Genomic DNA, 20,927 nt, shown 5'->3' with positions numbered 1-20,927 from the left:
AAATACACTAATACAAGCAAGAACAGCATATTTTTACAGGTTGTTGATGATCTGAACAAGAGAGGCGAAGTGTGCGTTGCCCAATGTGGGGTCTGCAGCAAACTGGCAGAGCTTCCTGTGAGGGGAGGAAAAAAAACATCAGCACGCAAATCTTTCACCCAAGAGCTGCACAGCAAGCTTTGTTGATGCAATGCGATGTTAATACATACTTGAAGACTCTGAGGCTGATGGTGCTCTGCTCAAACTCTTTGGCCTTTCTGTGTCCTGACTGGATGACCTCCTCTGGTAGGCTGGCGAGTCGAGCGGCGTTGAAGCCGTAGCTCTTCGGACAAGCCCCAGCAATGAACTTGTAGAGGAAGGTGATGGTCTCTTGACTTGGGTCCTCACATTCATTCTCCACCATGCATGCCTGAAGGAGACAAAGCAGGGACATATTTATACCTCTGCAAATACCAGTTATTAGGACAGTACGCTATATAATGCAAATGTGCAGAATTGCTGGAAAAGTAGGGGTGCAGTTAGGACAAACGGTCTACTGCCCTACAATGCTAAAGAGCATTAACTGTGTGATGGGTGAAATAGAAATACAGTATGACTTTGTAAATTAATCTCGTGCTCCAACAAAAGTATTGTTAGTACAGAAGTGTAATCTGCATCATTGAATAGCAATTATGGGTATAACAGAATAGAAACCATTTCCCACACATGGAAATTTGCCTCTGGCTCCACTATAGTAGAGTTAAAACAGACAAGATGCAATAATCAAACATAACAAAATATTTTTATGGACAATTCGAAATTCTAAAGTCATGGTCTTTGACTTTTAAAAGTATAAACAAAAGTAGTTACTGCTGTTTGCCTTTGTAGGGCAGTATATTGGCACATCTATGTGTTGCATGAAGTTACTCACCATGTGGCCCAACCGCACAGCGGGGTTGTTGGCGTAGTCCTCCACCAGCGAGTGGTAATGTGTAGAGAAGAGGGTGCGACAGCCGATCTTCTCAGCAAGCTCCTTCACAACAGCGCTGGCAATCGCTGTGCCATCATATGTGGCTGTGCCCCTTCCTACAAATAGAAGAGTTACAATTGAATCTCATTTCACCACAAGAACAAGAAGGTACTGCGTTCACACTCAGCATATGAAGTTCACTGAAGCTATGAATAAGCCTCATCGTGTTACAACTGCAACAAAGGCTCACCTAGTTCATCCAGGAGCACGAGCGAGTGTTTAGTGCCATGATGCAGGATACTAGCAGTCTCACTTAGCTCCACAAAGAAGGTACTCTCCCCTGGAGAAGACACATTGGACAAGGTCAGGTAATATCAGCTTAGGCCACAAAGTGGATGCTCAGGACATCTTCACAGATATGTTTTGGGTATTTGGGTTGTTACCGGCCATAATCCGATCTGAGGCTCCCAGCCGGGTGAAGACCCTGTCCACTGGCGTAAAGCGCAGGCTCTCAGCAGGAACATAGCAGCCCAGCTGAGCCAGGATGACCACTAGTCCACACTGCACAGACAGCAGAAACAGTACAGTATCTCAACACCATGGGCGAAGTAGCGAGGCTTGAAATTGACCCGAATTGTCCATGTGAAAATGAAATGATTTCCAGCACTTCACTTACTCCTTTCAGTTTTTGTGGTTTTATGTTCAATACAAAAAAACAGTCCAATTAATATTCATCCATAAATTACCCACCTGTCTCATAAGGGTGGACTTTCCACCCATGTTGGGCCCTGTGACAAGGACACAGGAGGCATGCCCCTTTTCCTGATCCTCTTCGCTGCTACCGGGGCAGCCGATGAAGATGTCATTAGGGATAAAGTCATCTCCAAAGAAGGTCTTGGTGACACACGGGTGGCGGGATCCAGTGAGGTCTAGGAAGGGTGCTGATTGGTCATTTCCCTCAGGGAGCAGCACCTGTGGCCTGGCCATTGGGCCATCTCCACCTTGGCTGTAGCGCGAGAGGCTCAGCAGCACATCTAAAAACAAACATGTGACATTTGCAGTGGTTATAAAAATTAAGCATAATTAAGTAGTGTAGTAATCAAACTATTAAGACTTTTGAGGTCATCCTAAAATGTAGAAAATATATGCTTCGCTTCCTGCTCTCCGCTGAGTGTTAATCAATATTTAATAAGTGGTTTTTGCAGTGTGGCTTGTAAACAAAACAAAACATAATCCCTGGTTGAGGAATGGCCCAGTGTTAGAAAAACACATTATAGGCACATTATGTTACTGCAGCAGAGATCAGTAATTAACTATGTAATTATCTCTCCCTCTGTTCAGCGCACCACACTGCTCATAATGGTGAAAAATAATGAAACTAATCATCCAAGACTAAGGGTTTTATGTGGAATAATTACTCAAAACAATGACATCAAGACATTTACAAGCAGTAATCTTAAATATGCATTATGCAGGTATATCAGTAACATCTGCAGGAAATGCATTCAGATAAGGAGACACCTGCAACCTAAATTCTTTTTCACAAGCACATTAAAGCATACAAATTTCTCTGTAGTGTTTTTTAAGGAAACTGCCTTCTGAGTACCAGATACAAATCATTGTTGTTTTGTATTCTACTTTAACTCACTGTTGCCAAATTTGTTTCATGCTCGCTGTTAAAAATCATGAATGAATTCTGACCGACAAGCATAATAAAATTTCTAATAATTACCAAGCACAGCCATGCACTCTACACCAGTCTGCCAGTCTCTGTAGTTCTTGTCGAAGTTGTAGAAGAGCCTCCTCATGCAGTCTTTAAGGGCAGCGTCTCTCTTCTCTTCGAAGCTTTGTAGCTCTGAGAACAGGCGTTCAATCTCCCTGGTCACATAACGCTTCCAGCCCTTCTTTGTAGACTTCACCTCATACTCCTCGGGAATATTCCTCTCTGAAACGCTCTCAGGCACCTCCATCTGGTAGCGGTTTCGCCCGGTGCCCCAGTAGGCCATGTTCTTACAGCCGAGTCTCTTCTTCTGTCTGTCCAGATACTCCTGCAGCTCTCTTTCACAGTTCTTGATTTCGGTCAGAGCCTGATCGTACTCTGGGTCGAAGCCAGCCTTGGGGGTTATGACGCCAGTGGTGCGGGCTTTCTGGTGGTCGAAGGCTGTCTCCCAGCGCCTGAGTTCGGTAGAGAGGTCGGGGAAGAGGCCGTCCTTGCTGTTAGTTTTCAGATTGACCACCTGGTGGAGCAATGTGGAACGAAATTCGTCTAAAACTGGAGCAAGGACAGAAATGATCTCCTGCATAGTTTTGAAGCCCTCCAGCGCCGAGAGGAAGTCTGCTATCTTGCGCTTGCTGTAGGTGACCTCCTCGTAGAGAACTGCTCTGCTGTCTGGGTGGTCCTGGCCCTTCAGAGGAGTGCCAATGCTGTGGATCTTACTCAGAAGTCGCTCCAGATCCGGGAGCTTCTTCAGCAGCTCTGAAATCTCACTAGCCTGGGCTTGAACACCCATCAGGTCTTCCACTGCATCCAATCTGTCCCCAATGGATGTGGGGTTACAGAGAGGGGCACAGAGCCACTGCTTGAGGAGCCTTTTGCCAAATGGGGTAGAGCAGGTGTCCAGACGCTCCAACAGTGTCCCCTCTATTCCTCCTGACCCATTCTGAAGGATTTCAAGGTTTGTCAGCGTCACTCCATCCAGGACCATGCGCTGACGAGTCTGGGCAAAAAAGCTGGTGGGGCCAGCTGCTTTCTCCATCTCGACATCGACAGGGACGTACTCTTCAAAGTTGGCCATGGAGAGCAGCTCCTGGTCCACTAGGCACTTCTTCAGGTAGAAAATGCATCCACCCAACGCTGAGAGTGCCAGCTCATAGCTCTCCTTAGGGGTAAGGCACAGTGAATCACTCTCAGAGGTCATCTTTTTCAGGACAGTGGGAAGAAGATTGTTGCCCATCTCCTCATCTTTCCCGACACTCTCTCTGAAGTAATCTTCTTCTGCAAGAGTTTTAAGAGTCTTTTGAGCATCCCAAAACTGAGTGCCTGCATTAAGCCCTTCCTGCATAGCAGAGGACAGAGAGGCCTTCAGAATTTTGCGTGTTTCAACAGATGGGTTTCCCTTTTCAAAGAGCACCTGGGCAGGGGCAAAGCGTGCCACCAGGGTGCGCAGGCGGGAGCAGTGACGGTCATCTTGGAATTGACCTACATGGAAATAACCCACAGAGGTGTCAACAAAGCTGACCCCGTAGGTACGGCAACGACCTGAGCTTTCCTCCTCAGCCTTTTCCTTTAAACTCAGCAGGAACTTGCTGTGACTCTCTGAGGGAGCACCGTCCAACACGCTGTAGGTCTGGGTGCCACGTGTGATTATCCTGCAAACCTCTCTCTTCACCACACGGTCAAACTTAGTGGGCTTAACCATGGTCTTACAGCGCGCCTCCATCATCTCTGGGGTCTCCGTCTGCTCCACCCGGGCCACCTTGTAGCCTTTCTGGACCAGTCCGTCTGAAAAACGTCCGAAGCCGATCTCTGGAAAGCCTGAGTGTGCCCAGGTCCCCTTCATAAAGGTTAGACCCAGCTCGTTGACTCCAATCACAGCATCCATGTGGTAGAGCTCGTAGAACTTCCCCACCTTGTAGAAGAGCACGGTATCAAACATCTGAGATTTGAGCTGCCACCAGCGCCGCATACCAGGAGTGCTTCTGTTAATGAAGTCTTCTGGCACATAGATGGTGGTAGGGTCGTAGTCATCTTCTGTCTGTCGCCGCCTGCGGCTGTCTTTCCTCCTGCCATCCTGCAGCCACTCCAGCTTCTCGTGGTCCCAAACTGTGGTGCCTCCACTGGCGCCTGAGCCGTTCACCTGGCTCTCAAAGCTGTCTGGGGCAGAGAAGGCTGACAGTCGAGACTTGGTGTCGGCTACGATGGCAGGCGGAGCTCGTTTAGGGGCATTAGCAGGGGTAGTAGGCGTCTTGGCTTTTGGTTTAGCAGACTTCTCTGCAGGACGTTTGCGCTTCACAGGCTTGATTGGGCTTTCTACTTCAGACTCTTGCTCGCTCTCCTCCTCCTCTTCACTGCACACCGCCTCTTCTTCCTCTTCATCCTCACTGCTGGCCGTAGCGTGTTCTGGTTTAAATTCCTCATCTGATCCTTCGCTGTCTGAGGCTACAATAATGCGACGGCGCTTGGGCTTATTTCCCTTTTCCGCTGAAGCACGGGATGAACGACGACTGACCTTGGATGACTTCACTTCCTGTTCTTCCTCATCAGTGGCCTCTTCATCAGTCACTGTTGACTTGTCAAGCTGAGAGAGCACAAATAAGGATACAAACGTGAAAAAACAATATGAAACCAATCATTGACCCGTTTAGATCCAACAAACATGCACTCTATTACTATGAAAATGAAAGAAAAAAAGTGTAAAGAATTAATCAACGGTAAGAATTTTTGGTAAAATGCAGACATTTTTAATGGTCACATTGTCAACATAGTAAACATTTTCACCTCCATTTCTTCCTCATCCTCCTCTTCCTCATCAGATGGATCCATGCAGAGAGGCATCTTCAGTCTTTTCTCAGGGCTGTCAAACATGACACCGTCAGCAAGCTCCATCGCATGGCGAATTACAGGCTTGCCACTGAAGAACACCCCTCCAGTTTTAGCATCACTGCTGTCAGAGCCTGCAACAGAGGGCAAGTGAGACAAGAGAAGACACCATTAAAGTGTAACAAAAATAAACAATAAAAATAAAAAAAACAAATAATAAAGAGTCATATAGCTTACTGTGACGGCAATGCACATAACATTTGCAAATCAGTAACAAATAGCCAATTTGTCTCTACAAGGTATGACTTTATTAAAATCATTTACTGAGTGACTAATTCTAGCTCACCTTGGTACTCTCGAACATATTTGGTGCTGACCCATCCCCTAGTAGGAGGCTCATCAAAGAAATGAACATGCAAGCGTTGGTCCCGACCACGGCCCCTCATCTGCTGTCCACTCAGAGGCTGGGGTACCACCATGCATGGCCACCAAGGGTGCCCCTCCAGTTTTGCCCACACAAGGGCGCCGGCGCTGAAAGGGCATGGGGGGCTGGTGAGAAAAACAAAAACAAAACATTTAGGAAGTCATGTATTGACTTGGACTGATAATTGAGTGATCAGTGTTATATCTTAAATATCACCAACTAGAAGAACTATCATTGGGATGTTACAAATTGTTGAATAATACAAATTTTGCAATACCACTAGATTACCAGTTAAAGTGTCATCAAAGGTGCATAATCCTTTGTGTACAATGTTAAATAGCTGATGTTGAGATTTATTTATGCTATTCTTCAACAGTAAATATTACCTGCCATGGCTAGCCAGCCTTCCCATTGGTATCAGGGGTTAGGGAAAAAAGATTGCATGTTTTGTTCAAATGGCATCATACTGCAGCACTCAACCTTTATACTTACTGTTACACTCAGGAGTCTGAATAATGTCATAACCTGGTTTAAGGTTATGCTGCCAAAAGTGTCAATCCAAAATCCCTAATATTTAATTGATAGTCAATTCAATACAACTTTATTTAGCCCACATGGGAATTTAAAGTACAAATAATCCATAAAAACAAACAGAAGATACCTATCACATAACAAAAGGAGACAGGACAGTATGGAGTACCAGATTAGCAGTTGGCTATTTGGCGGCTACTTTGCCATTTCCTGGCCCACAACATGACAGGTCATATCCCATTTGTTAACTTGAATACGTTTTATCATGGGTGGAGCGAGTGGGAACAGGAAACCCCCTGACTGTATTGGTGCTCAAAACCAACGAGCTACTACCACAGCCATCACCACGCAGGCAAATGGGGCGGCCATGGGAAATAGCCCACGTCGTCTAAAAATATGACAAAATTAACATATTAACATACCAGTCATGACATTTGACTGACTGCTTGTTTACATTCTGAACCAAAGCATTTCACATGCTGAAAGAGGACGGTTCAGCACGGGTCTGGCCCTATGGTCTGGCCACGCTAGACTAGCTTGGCACAGAACAGTCTGTCTGCAAGTTTCATCAAGTTGAAACTGAGACTTTTTAAGACCCTTTTAATGCCAGGTTGAATTAAATACAAGAGCAATTTCGCCAGTGAAGTGAACGTGTAAATAGGACAACAAATCAAACCGCAGCATTTTTTTCAGATACCTAAAACGCGATATGTGACTTAATGGCTATGTTTCATAGTATTGAAGTATTTCCAGTGCTTTGTATCTAGTTAATTTAAGACACTTAAGTCTTTCTCGGGCCTTGCAGACACCCTGCAGCAGAGGGAAGAAGCACGATGCAAAAACAATGCCTCCAGCAATTAGGCTACACCGCTCCCAACATATCATCACCCTTACCTTTCTTTGGTTGTTGGGGCCTTGTCGCCAAAGAGTTTGGTGAAGCCCCCTTTCACAGACTTTGAAGTACTTTTTGGCTTAACGTTAGCCTTGGTGTTTTTGGTGGATTGTTGTTGCGGTTCATGTTTAGCTTCCTCTTTCGGGGAAGAGTTGGACTTCTGCACGGAGGACGGCAGGTCTGCCTCGGTAGGAGAAGGACTGGGCTTCGGCTTGGAAACCGGTGGCGGAGACTTGGTGAAAAATTTGAAAATTGAGCTTTGCTTGGCCATTTGTCTGAAATGAAGGCTGTTCTGTGTCTATTTAGAGATAATCCAGACGATGTCGTATCTTGTAGCATCACCTGGCAGCTCACCCAAACAGACACCCTCTGCTCGCGCGAGGTGATCCACTTCGCGGGAAAGAGATGCATGGGTGGAATGGGCGTGGAGATTAACATCATCCAATAGTAAGCGAGAAAACTAAAATAAGGAAGTCACGTGGTCTTAAAAATGACTCCACTACGCGCGCTCTTCAACCAAAGATTATACACTGACAAGATGTATCACTCAATATTAAAAAAAATGGCGTATCCCCTAACTAATGTGGTTCCCCTAGCGGTGCAAGGGAAGTAAATTAAGTCATTTCAATCTTTGTGGATTGTTTTGAAATGGTAGAACAACATTTTATAAACATTTCACGGGATTACAAAGAATGGAAGTGTCCTACCGAAAGTAACCCAGCCTACCTAGTTGCCAGAAAACAACATTACAAAATCAGGCTAAACTTAACTAAATGGAAAACAAATCAACAAAACGCAAAGCGAGTTAACAACACTGAAAACCAAATCAATAAACACAACCGCATTCTACCCTTCAAAGCCCTTCAACGTTTCTTAAGTAGGCAGCCACGGCCGTCATGTCATGAGCCATGCTGGTTTGTTTACACATTTTGGTCCATTGTTGCAACCTGCTGGACTTTTTTCATGTCTCCTCCATTACAACGGGCTAAAGGGCCAAAGGACTCAGATAGATAGATAGATAGATAGATAGATAGATAGATAGATAGATTTTCTCATCATGACCTTAGAATTATAACATTCCAGTTCCAGTCCATTTTAGTCAAAAATAATGTATTCATATAGCCTACAGTAATGTAGCCCTAAAACAAACAGGTCTTAACATTGCTGAAGTTTGATACAGATAGTTATATTAGTTTAGCAATCTGCTATAGGATGTGAGAACCTAGAAGCTTAATATCACAGTTTAACTACTCTGAACACTGATGGAACTTTATATTTCCACCTTTTTTGTCTCTTACAATGAATTCAGCTTTGCCTTTGGTAACTATACAGCAGCCTAAGCAGAAATTTAGCTTAAAAGATGCTGATATTTTCAGCTTGGTGTACCACAAATAAGTTTATATTGGGAGTTGCAGTCCTATATGTCAATGATAGAGTCAGCAATGGGTTTTTCTATTTATATTATATTTTTAAAATGGAAGATTTGTTTGATGCATGTTTGTTGTTTTCCTTTTATTCTTTGTGGCTATTTCTTTGATATTGATGAGACAGGCAATTAATTAAGGTTGATTCAAGGACTGCCATCTCCAAATGACACGCCTGGTTGTGATTTGAGATCCATTGTTAGTGGTAGGCTTTAAAAGACAACTGACTGTGACTGATTGTTGTTGGGCCGAAACGTTCGTGCCATCATTTTCTTTCCCTGTGCTGTTCATAATAAAAAAGAAGAGCAAACTTGGAAGAATAATTTCCTGTTCACTATTGGTCACACACACCCTACTAAGTCAGAGAAGAGGAGCCTGGTTGAATGCAATGTTTATTTTTGCCTATTGAATTGTATTTTCATTGCTCCTGCTGCTGTAGCAGGCCAAGGTAGCCAAGTGGTCTGGATGGCCATTAGCAGAGGTCGGGTTCAGCTAGTCCATCTCTGCCGGCCTGGCAGGGGCATGGTGAGAGAAGAGAGAGGGGAACAAGTCACATCTGTCTGCTTGGTCTCACTGCTCTATTTGTTCAGTAAGCCCCGTGTTTTAGAAGACTCAGGCAACATCACACTATGGACTGCATCGAAGTTCACATTAAATTAACATTTTACTGTGATTTTGCTAAATGAGTATTGCTGAAGTTTTGAATGGGGATTCAAACCTACCTTGAAGTTGACAGAGGGCCAGACGTGAGGACACCATGCAGAGGGTTTTCTCCAGCTGCTGGTTAAACACAAACAGAATCGTGATAGATTTATATTATATCATTTCAAAAATCATATCGGCCTCTGCCAATCAGTCTGTCTTTCTCTCTTTCTCTTTTAGGAATGGATAGATGGGAAGGGAAGGCAACTGATTTACCACACACACACACACACACACACACACACACACACTTACTGCCTTGTTGCCTCAGAATTCTGGTATTCCTGTGTTAGGGCACATCAAGGTCAAAATAATATTTTAAATCTCTGCATCATAAAACTAGATCGTAGAAAACATCTTCCCTTATCTCTCTTTCCACTTTGGGTAACTTCAACACTATTTTGTTTGTCTGGGAATTGTTGACATGAAAATGCAGTTGTATTGAGATGGAAACAGAATACCAATCCCCTCCAGTCAGCCAGTGAATGAGTTTTGTGTGTGCTGATCAACAGACATGTTTGTCAGAGCGTAATGTGTGTAATGTGTGCAAAAAGACACTGATATACAGTTAACAGCTCACTGAGCAAGTGTCCAAAATTAAACATGACTAAACTATTAAACTATTCCAGCTGAACCAGATTTCTCTGTTCCAGTACCTCAGCTGGGTGCTGTGACCGCATGGTCCGCAGAGCGTGCTCCTGTGCAGCCAGCTGATTGGACATCTGAAGGATTTTGTTTCCCAGCCTCTTGTTTTCTTTTTCGAGAAAGTCCACCCTTCAGATGAAAACATGAAATATCTCTTTTAGTCAGTCTAAAGGAAACTGAACATGGATAGCCCAAATGTTCAGTAAATTAATGAGAGGTCTTGTTTCTGTTACTTTTCTGTTCTTAAGTAAAGTGTTGATTGATTGTATAAGTCCTGTACCTGCGTTTGGACGAGGAAGCTGCTAATATACTGTCATCCTTGAGGTCTTCTTCTTCAATAAGCTGTTGTAGCAGCGTCCTCTTTTCAAACAGGAGTTTCTCATTTTCCACAGTGATGTGTGAGATACGCTGCTTCTCCTGGAGAGGAACGACAACCAGAATTCCACGCATCATTCTTCATCCCCAGTTTTATATCAGGTCATATGTTTGAGGACACCCTGGCTACTTGCAGCACAGGTGTGTAAAGTGAGATAAAGCTACAGATTTACCTTTGATATTGAATGGACACACAATGACAACTCTCTCTCTAGGTCTTTGATCTTGTCATCGCGCCACTTGGTTTCTTCATCGAGCTTCTGTTTGGCTCGATACAGTGCTGCTCTGTGTTTCTCATTCATCTTATGGCAGTTGCTGTAGAAAGCAGATAAACAAAAATAAAACAAAAAAATTCCTATAATAATAATAATAGAAATAGTTCCTTTTATATACAATGTTAATTTCCTGTGAAGAAAGAATAATAGAATACAATATAATCTAATTGCTGTTGTCATGTGAAAACCTTCTCTGGCCCTTGGGTTTATGAATCCCTTTCAAATTTTTTGCTGTACTACAAAAAATACAAGTTGGTAAAGCTAAAAACGGTTTCTTAGTTGACATTTTGTAAAATGTGAGGTTTTCACCCAACAGCAGCGTTGCAGGCCTTTTACCTTCTCTCTTTGTCCAGGTGTTTGAGGGTGTCACACAGCTCCTCTGTGAGGATCTCACACTCGTCCTGAGTGTCCAGCAGAGTCTTTATCACTTTGTGATGATCAGGACAATTTGGACACTGCTATGGCCCGGAAATACAAACATCATCAGTGACAGGACACTGTACTAGGTCACCAATATTGCTAGAAATTATTATACTGTAGATAGCTGCCTTTATTCTAGAGCTGCATTCATAAGTTGAGACACTAGTAGTTACAGTATGGTTAGGCTAATTCACTGTATATACAGTGCTATCAGATTTCCACAATGTATACTGTCTCATCTGTTTTGTTACGTGCAAGCCACATAGTGTAGCCATCAGTGATATTACATCAGAGCCTGCTAGTGTAGAACAGCAAGTCAAATGTAGGCATCTCATGTAATGCTGGAGCTGTGCAGTGGGACATACTCTAGCTTGCTCAACGGCCCGGTCAGCCTGGGTCTGTACAGTTAGAAGCTGCTGCTTTGCCTGCTGCTGCTCCTGCAGGGCAGAGTCCACCCAGCCTGCCTCCTTCTGCAGACACACCAGCTGAGACAAACATACAAAAACACTCATGAATTAATGTGTCATCTCTCTGTGTTTCAGACCAGTGTCCAAATTCACAATGCATCCTAGAGGACTGCTGATTTTTGATTATTGTTAGCTTTTAAAATAAGTCAAATATATGATATGTTCATAACATAAAAGCACATAAAACTAAGAAATGAACTTTGTGAATGTGAACCCTAACTATGGACAGGTGGCCACATTCTCTTTCTGACTTTCCACTCTCCCATTTGTGAAATGAAATGAATAAAATTGTATTTGTTATGAACAACAAACACTGTAAAAGGGTGAAAAGAGGGAAGACGTGGTAAACATCAGCTGATGAGAGCAACAGCCATTGATTTCAACACAGCCCTGATTATGGATAGAAGGCCTGATCGCAGTCCTCCCTTTCCACTCTGTTAATTTAGACCCAGCTGTGCTCATAAAACTGAGACATATCACAGGTGCAGCATGGTTAAGCTGAGCTACTCTCCAGACAGTGAGGCCACACTTGAACAATGAATCTCATCTATTTGTTGAGTAAACAGATTAGTTTACATCCACCGATGTCATCACACCAGAGGCCTCATGTGGAGAACTTTACTTAGATTCACCACAAAAAAAAAAAAAAAATGCACAAGGGTGGAGGAATGTGAACGCATGCTACAGTATTTCAGATGTACTGTATAAAGTGCAGTGTACACCATAAGAACACGGTTCCTGTTGTAAATAACAAAGATTGTGGAGCAGTAAAAAGGGTTGGTGGTTTTGACTATAATATTGTAAAGACTTCTTGTCCCATTGTCCCAATAGTAGCTCTTGGATATACAATTTTCTTTGTACTTGTGCATAACATTTCTATCTGAGACCTCTCCATGATGAGTCGCATTTATTTGCTAATCCATTTGTCTTTTCATTCACTCACTGTTGTCTCCATGGCCCGAAGGCATCTGGTCTGAGCACCGAGCTCCGCCTGTAAGTCTCTGCAGGCCTGGCTGCTCTGGGCCAACTCTGCTGCCTGGGACTGGAAACATGCAATAAGAGTTACAGCCAGGCACATTTTGAATACAGCTAAGGCACATTTTGAATACAGCTATCACTCATGAGTTTTGCTTGTTGATACGTTTGTTTATGGACGTATTAGGGGTTATAAGAACAAAATTCAGAACTGTCCAATACAGTAAAGTAGTGCTTAGCTTTGCTGTGGAATACATGCAAATATCGGTTTAGCAATCTGTGGCTGTTTGGTAGTGAGTTAACATTCTGCTCAGGGTGACATAGTGACTGTAGGTGAGGCAGGAAGACAGTTTTAGGCTTCTCATGTAATGCTGGTGAAACTGTGCAGTGGGACCTACTTTAGCTTGCTCAGTGGCCTGGTGGGTCTGGGTCTGCACAGTTAGAAGCTGCTGATTAGCCTTCTGCTGCTGCTCCTGCAGGGCAGGTTCCACCCAGCCCGCCTCCTTCTGCAGAGACACCAGCTGAGGCAAACATACAAGTTACTTAGCACATACGCATGATTGTGTCATAACACTATCTCAGCATAAGACGCACATTCACCATCCATCATAGAGGAGTGCTGATTTTAGATGATTATTTCCTTTTTAAGTATTTTAAGCAGATAATATGGTTGTAATAAGGGTTCGAACAATATGAGTTTTTGAAGGCCAGTATTGATACCAATACCATAATTTTTATGTATTGTGGTGTCTGTGTGTGTCTGTCTGTGTGTAGACACATTCTTGTTAACACACTAACTCAAGAACAATACATAGAAACTTCATACTCACACCACAGGTTCCCTCTACAGAATAGATGATCTGATTATATTTTGGAGCACCTTGCTGCATACATTTGCATATTAATGACGAAAAGGCAGTAGGCAGCTCAAGTGTCTCTTCTTGTATTGAAGCTGCTGCCACATTTTGTGACGATAGTTGAATATATTCAATTTCATAGTCAAACTTACAAGAATTCAGTGTTTCCCTGAGAATTTTCTTCCTAGCAGGGAGGAAAAGCGTCTAAATTTCCTGCACCCTGCATTCTTGCATTGCTAATGGGAATTTATTGCCGCTTTGGCGTTGAAACCTTCATCAGAAAGGTTATTGAAAAGGCAACAGGACCATCAAATATCTCTAAACCATTCATGCAGCATAATCCAAGTGTTCTGCATCCAAACGATTGCACTGCGAGTCCAAAAAGTCTATATTTACCTCAGAATCTCCTGTATTTACCTCACTGATACTTCTTTGTAATTATTGTAAAAAGTTTACAGATTAGATATTTAAGATTTCATGACGGTCAGGCCTCAGAAACAAAACCATGCTCTTTGCAACATAAAGAAAATTAGAAGTTTAGTGCTGCTTTTCCATTACTCAGTGGTGATTCACTTGGTCAAAGTGAAGATCTACCACTATCCCCTTTAGCGAGATATGAGAGTGATTACAGTAAGAGTTTGTTCCACCCCTGAATCTGTGATGCCACACACATACATACATACATACACACACACACACACACACACACATACTGCAGTGGTAACTCACTTCAGCCATCTCCGCCGTCTGCTGTGAGCGCTGTGTGTCCAGGTCACTCGTCAGGATGACCAGACGTCTCTCTCTGAGCTGGAGGACACGCCATAGGAAACACAGCTGGTCCTTCAGAGGGGCGTCAGGAGCAAGTCCCTCCTCCTTGAGCCATGTGGCAATCTGGTCCAGCTCCTTCTGGGGACAGCGTGGTGGAGATGGGGGTCATAAGATCAGTTATAACTTCAGAGATGTTGCAGGGCAAAGGGTAAGCCCACACCGACCACACAAACCAGGGGATCATAGCATCTTTTGCTGTGAGAGGCTTATTCTCCCAGACTACTTGCATTTAGCTGGAGGAGAAACTGGATTACATCTTTCCAGTCAGGCTCTAATGTCTCTAGATAGTAACAGATGATATTGTAAAATTAATCTCAATTATCTTCGAATGGATCTATCTACCAACAATGAAACAGACGGAGATTAGGTGACACTTGTTTTCACACTTTAGGAAACAGCTGTTTCTTTCTGTGGAGACAGCTAGGATCGCCAAAAGGTTGCAGTTGGACCACTTCATCTGTGTAGCTGTCATGGTCTAAAAGGCCTAGCACTAATACTTGATGCTTTTGAACCCTCTACATTTTAATTAGAAAAACAGAGACTAGAAAAAGTTTGTTTTTGTCACCAGCTTCGCAGAGGTAAAAAGTTAACAAATGTCATATCTTGTGCTGTTACCAATCTGGATGATTGCAAGGTTAAGATTTAAAAAATGCGGAATAAAAACATGTTGTCTATAGCCTACCTCATCTTGCTCCACTTCTCTTGCAGTGTGAAACATCTTTCCAAGGGGATTTAGACTAATATTTCAGTCTTTTTTCCCCCTTTACTGCCTCCAAATACAGTGTTTGCTGCTTCAGCACTTTTCACAAGATCAACACTCACTTGCATTCTGAGATGCAACAGTGTAGCCTTGTGTTCCAGAACTTTGCATCATTACAGGAGCCACTCATGTTCACTCACTTCAATCAGGAATCTTGCCCCAGAACCTTAAAACTGGCCAATTGAGAGTATAGCAGAATAGAAAATACAGTAAAAGATATCACATAAAACAAAATGTAGTTGTGGAGTAAGCTGATACATTGTATGCAAACAGCTAAACAGATAAATGTCTGCAAAATACTGGCTAACAGTGTGTGGAGTATCACACAGTATCTCTATAATCTGTGCTAGTCATTTACCACCAGCAGAGCGCAGTAGAATATTGGAAGCTGCATGAGCAGCAGCCTGCATCCTAGAGGATAAGATACTGTTACTCCAGGAGAGATAACACAAGCAGTCCAGTTGCTCTAAAAGCATTGCATAAGATAGCAGTTTCACACAAAACTGAGACCTGCATTTTCTTCATTCTTTTGCCTTGAGTGTAGTGTTGGTTTGTTTTATTTTCTTGCTATTTAAATTTTTATGTATTACAACAAACAATTTACAATACAATTATACCACCCACCCGCCCTCCCACAGACACACATGTACACGCACAAGCAAACACCCACAGACACAACAAGACTGTGAATAGACAAAGTACTACACAAGATAGGAAGGAATAGGGAAGGACTGGATTCCACAAAGAGGGGCAAAGGACACACAGCAAGCCCTGCCACATGTGGAGCCAGCCCAGGAACAGAGGACACAACAGTATATTTTAATACACAGCACGTAAATGGCACTAAACATCATGCATACATGTGCATACATACATGCACACCATACACATGCACATATCAGATGGGCTGTAAAAAGAACAAAGGTCTCAATAAGGCCTGACCCAGATGTATTGTAGATACATGCATACATGCAGCAAATGGGATTATATGCACATGCGTACACCACACTACCTCTTCACTTGGTCACATAAGATCGGGGCCAAGGACACTCAGCGAGCCCCGCCACAGCATGTGAAGCATGCCAAGTGTCCCATGCTCCCCAGTAGATGCCTGGAGGTATTATAACATATACGCAAAATATGTCAATCCAGATCGACAAAAATAAGTAAGCAAATGATCAGAAATAAAAAAGATATATGCACATATATGCACATGTACAGAACACGTGTACATACAGCTTGTACACATATGTAAACGCAGAGTTACATGGTTAATGATCTGTTGTTCACAAATGATCTGATTAGGGTCCAGAGGCCTTCCAGTCCCCTATCATAATCTTTAGCTCGCTCTGTAGATATCAAGTCCATAAAGTCTCTGAGCCAATTATCCGTGCTAAAGCAATTTGGTTTTCTCACTTTCCAGTTCATGAGAATTGCTCGTCTCAGTGAGAGAAAAGCTAATGCAATTGTGCGTTGTGTTGATCTTGATTGAATTCCATCTAATTTTGTTCCTCCATGCTAGAGGACAGAATGGGATATGGATTTCACTATTGTACACAATATGTCTGATACTTCAGTCCAGAGACTTTTTACTGTTGGGCAAAACCATAACAGGTGTATGAGTGTCCCAATCCCACCACACCCATGCCAACAGGATTCTGACATATGGTTCATTTTCTTTAGTTTGTGTGGAGTGATATAGGTATATAGATTTTTGTCTGCATAACTTTGTATCTCACGCAGTTTGACAGGCAGAGTGTTTTAATATGGCATCCCGCTGGTCTGTAGTAAGAAATACACTCATATCCTTCTCCCATTGTAACCTAAGTGTTGCACTACCACTTAAGGATATAATAATGTTGAGACTGTTCACCTTGCAACAACTGCCTCTCAGTTTGGTGTCAAGGCTGTCTCTAGAAACTAATTCAATACCTTAGCATAAATATTTCCTCAGAATAGATTTCAGCTGCAAATACTGCAAAACACCCAAGCCAGACTGTGCTTTGAGCTCATTAGATGGTGTGATGTCTCCAGCCCTTAGAAGTTGACCCAGCTCAATAACATTTGACGCTGCAGAACACCATTCACAAGAGTTTTGCCCCCTGCTGAGAAAAAGGGTTATTCCATACTGGGCCCATTAATAGTGAAACGCTTATGAAGTGCTTTAACCACTTCACATGAAAAGATCATTTGAGGATTGCCTATCTTTCTATTATGTTTGTTGTTTTCAGCCACCATCTTGTGTTCCAGCCACTTTCAGCTCCCTAATTCACATTGTTTTTTATATGACTATGATAATGGGTATCTGCCATTATAGCACATAATAAAGACAGACTTCAGGGACACCAAAGAGTAGTGTTGATAATTTACAGTGGGAATACAGTAGCAGATGAATGCAGGTCTTGGGCCATTTATCTTAAACTGACTTTCCATTTTCCTCATACAGATATAGAGTACCTAACTTTCTTAATGTTCCTCTCTTATAGAGCTCAACAGTGACCGCCCACTTTTGAGGAAGTGAATTTCCCATTCATTCCTCCAATGACATTTCAGAAAATCCTTATATAAAGAGTTTTAAGTCTGGAACCAAGCCAACCAACTACGAGATGAATCGTGACCATAAAACATTTGATTGAGGAATGAATGGGAAATTCACTTCCTGGAACCGGAGCCGTTCAAAAGTGGGCGGTCACTGTTGAGCTCTATAGCTGTAGAATTAAAGGAATTTTGTAGATTCATTTGTAGATTCAGCCACTGTGGCTCATCTCTTGGGGGTAAGGCAGGGTGAGAAATTCACTTTTTTTGAGAGAGCCTTTTTTGCCCCCTTGATCTGATTTTTGGGGGCATTTTGATCCTTTCCAGGGACAATTTTATTCAACTATGAAATAATACATTTGCATTGCATATTGGCAAATAAACACTCAATTTGTGCCACTAATACTTGTTTTATTTTAAATCATGACATACATCACATAAACAGAGAAACAATCAGAGACGTTTTCTGCTGCTTCAGGCTGTGTACTCAGCTATTTTCTGATCAAAATTGCTCATCAAGCCAGAAGGCAGTAGACAGAATCGCCCAGCCATAGGCTCTTATTAATCACCTATGGTGGCCCACGGGGGACAGTAGTTGCATTCATGTGTGAATACATGACAACTTAATGAAAATAATGTGAACAGGGTGAAATGCAAAAAAGGGTACTCCTAGTTATCAGGAGCATTTTTTGCCCCCTCATTTTTAATTTCATGGGCATTTTATGAATTTTCAAGGGCATTTTTGCCCCAAGCCACCGTGAATTTCTGACCCTGGTGTGAGGAGAGCATGTGTCTGCCTTAGGAACATGGATGAATAAGCATTGATGGTCATGAAAAGGGCAGCTTATGTCATGTGTGATTATACTGGCACACAAGAGAACAGAATACAAAGGCATACGTTTTTTAAGGAATGTAGTGCAGCCAGCAGGGCATCCTATAATATGAGGTTGTTGTATAGATCAAAATATTCTTGGCAGTTGAGGATCATGTGTATGAAAGTCCTATAGAAAGATGGCAAGTGAATTTTAACATTTTTACATAGCATGTGCCATTTGGTGGAAACTTTGATTCAAAGCGCCTTACAGCACCTCAAGTGTATTTTTAGCATGAGCAGCCTGCTGTGTATCAAACCCCAAACCCTGGCAGTCGTAGTGCGATGATCCTGCATTGAGCTACACAGGAATGACACTCGAAGGTGTGACACATTGTTCAATTAGAATAAACTATCTTGGGGTCAAATAGACTTCGGCTATACGGCGGTCTCATAATTACATTGCTGATTTCTAATTCAAAAGAACTGTAATCCCAGTACCTATAGGCTTCCCTGCTTCAGTCTGTCAGTGCCACATTTCATGGTTTCTTCATTAGCTTCATTTCCTAATTTGACTATACTTACAGTGCTGCTTTTACAACCAACAGTTCATATTTCCCTGTAAACTACTGTGTTCCCCTGCTGATGTCTGTCACTTCTCCAACTATGGTGGCCGAGTCTGCAAACTCCTTTCTTTATGTCTGATATTAAACTTTAATCCAAAATGTGAGGGGAGAAAGTATAGTATAGACTTTTATAGAAAGTATGTACAGACTTTGACTGAAATATCTGAAGACCGGGAAAAGTTTTCCCTCCAAGATAAGGAATAAAAGTGTTATGATTTGCGCTCTCATATCTTTTGAGACTTCCTCCTGCTAGCTGTCGTTTACGCCACTCTGATTTCCACTTGCACCTCAACCCACTAAAGGAGCAGCACATATGCTCGTGTTATCCCAGTGGAGGCCGGGACTTGCAGAAATAACTGGTGGATTAAAACCAAGGTATGAGACAGTGTTTATTTTGCAGCTCTTTCAGTTGAAATAAAATTAAGCCGCAGCTCATTTTAATTGGCTGTAATTTCTTTTTCTCCTGGCAGGCACAGGCAATATGTTTGCACGAATTGTAGCCAGACATACTTGTCTGTGTGCGTGTGTGTCTGTGTGTGTGTGTGTGTGTGTGTGTGTGTGTGTGCGTGTGTGTTCATTTCTAAGCCAGTCTCATTCTACTTAAGCTCTTCTCTACTGTGCAGCAGTAACACACCCAGCCAGTGTAGTGAAAACCTTTCATTTGATGTGACACAGATGTCGGTGAGCCCGAGAGGCAAATTATAGTATTCACCAATCCTCAGCAGAGTAGAAGAAGAATGGTCAGACACTCTTTTCTTCTCAACTCCCCTCTTTTCTTTCATTGTTTCTCTTGGTGATATTTGTGTGATAAGAATCATACTCCATACACCAATAAAAATGAGCAATAGCTGGTGTTATGTTTTCACTAACCTACGTATATGTGTGTAAGTGTGTGTATTTCCTTTGTGATTTTAATGGGGTTTTTTTCAGGTCTGTGCACATACAGTATGTATGGATGCACCTGTGTGTATAAACCCCAAGTACAATTCTGTACTTATGATTCCGCCTGTTGGAGCAAATCATGTCCTCTCCTGAGGCCGTGCTGTAGGGCAATGTTACGCCACTGATCCATGGGATTTCTAATTGAGATCAATAATTTTATAGCTGACATTTGAAAGTAATATCCTCAGTAGTTCATATGGAGAAAAAGGTCATCCGAGATGTGGGAAATGGCTGACTAGTCAACAGTTTGTAAGGGCTTTTTCCAGCATTGTGGTGGAGAGTGCTGCTACAGCTGAGACAGTGATACACCAGTGGCACAAGCTGTGATTTGTCCCAGGGATTTGTATGAGATTTGTGTGAGATATGTATGAGATTTGTGTGAGATTTGTATGAGATTTGTGTGAGATTTGTATGAGATTTGTGTGAGATTTGTAAGAGATTTGTGTGAGATTTGTATGAGATTTATGTGAGATTTGTGTGACATGCGGAAATGAAAGCTCTCAACTGTGAGCCTGCTGGATATCACGTTTATTGCCTGTGATAATCTTTGATTTTCTTCTTCAATTCAAATTTTTTTCTTGAATTTAAATATTACATGTCATTTATATAGGCTTATTGAGAATGTTGCATGATACTCAGGGCAAAGAAATCATTTAAAAAGTCAATTTTATTGTAAAAAAGTACAACGGCATAAATAAAAAAAAAAGTTCTGCTAAATTCCGGAAAATCGAACTTTTTGGAAATACATTTATTTTCATCAGACTAGAGCGTTAGTCAGATTCCCAGCGTCAGGTCACCAGTGGTGGGATCATCAGGTTTTCAGTTCACTGGCCTGTGTCCCATCCCTCCACAGTGTGAATGTTCACACTCTGGGGGCTCACATCAGGGACTCACAATGTTCATACATCAAGGACTCATGTACTTTTCATGCTGTGTCCCATCCTCCTAA

At 42.5% G+C, this 20,927-nt stretch overlaps 1 protein-coding gene across 2 annotated transcripts; it reads right to left on the bottom strand.

The window, feature by feature from the left end:
- Positions 1-30: 30 nt before the first annotated feature.
- On the bottom strand, positions 31-7,694 carry msh6 (mutS homolog 6 (E. coli)). 2 transcript variants are annotated; one of them, XM_071897930.2, is made up of 10 exons: positions 7,339-7,694; positions 5,836-6,038; positions 5,448-5,623; positions 2,682-5,247; positions 1,700-1,983; positions 1,393-1,510; positions 1,200-1,289; positions 911-1,065; positions 210-409; positions 31-115 (listed from the first exon to the last, which is right to left on the bottom strand). In XM_071897930.2, exons 1-10 carry the CDS (start codon positions 7,605-7,607, stop codon positions 34-36), a joined length of 4,143 nt encoding a protein of 1,380 aa, XP_071754031.2. In that variant the 5' UTR covers positions 7,608-7,694; the 3' UTR covers positions 31-33. The 2 variants fall into 2 exon arrangements, with proteins under 2 accessions (XP_071754031.2, XP_071754032.2); XM_071897931.2 differs by lacking the exons at positions 31-115; positions 210-409; positions 911-1,065; positions 1,200-1,289; positions 1,393-1,510 and adding an exon at positions 1,535-1,624 and having other exon boundaries at positions 1,659-1,983.
- Positions 7,695-20,927: the final 13,233 nt, after the last annotated feature.

Source organism: Centroberyx gerrardi, chromosome 15 (assembly GCF_048128805.1).
Source record: "Centroberyx gerrardi isolate f3 chromosome 15, fCenGer3.hap1.cur.20231027, whole genome shotgun sequence".
In the NCBI taxonomy this organism is placed as follows: Eukaryota; Metazoa; Chordata; class Actinopteri; order Beryciformes; family Berycidae; genus Centroberyx; species Centroberyx gerrardi.
The sequence above is the reverse complement of the archived record's forward strand: the minus strand, read 5'-3'. Positions and strand labels throughout refer to the sequence as shown.

Excerpts from the sequence above, each read along its gene's own strand:
- msh6 (XM_071897930.2), bottom strand. The coding sequence starts at position 7,607 with ATGGCCAAGCAAAGCTCAATTTTCAAATTTTTCACCAAGTCTCCGCCA. Across the intron at positions 5,248-5,447 it reads AGGATGAGGAAGAAATGGAG|CTTGACAAGTCAACAGTGAC; the intron begins GTGAAAATGTTT and ends GTGCTCTCTCAG. Across the intron at positions 1,984-2,681 it reads AGAGTGCATGGCTGTGCTTG|ATGTGCTGCTGAGCCTCTCG; the intron begins GTAATTATTAGA and ends GTTTGTTTTTAG.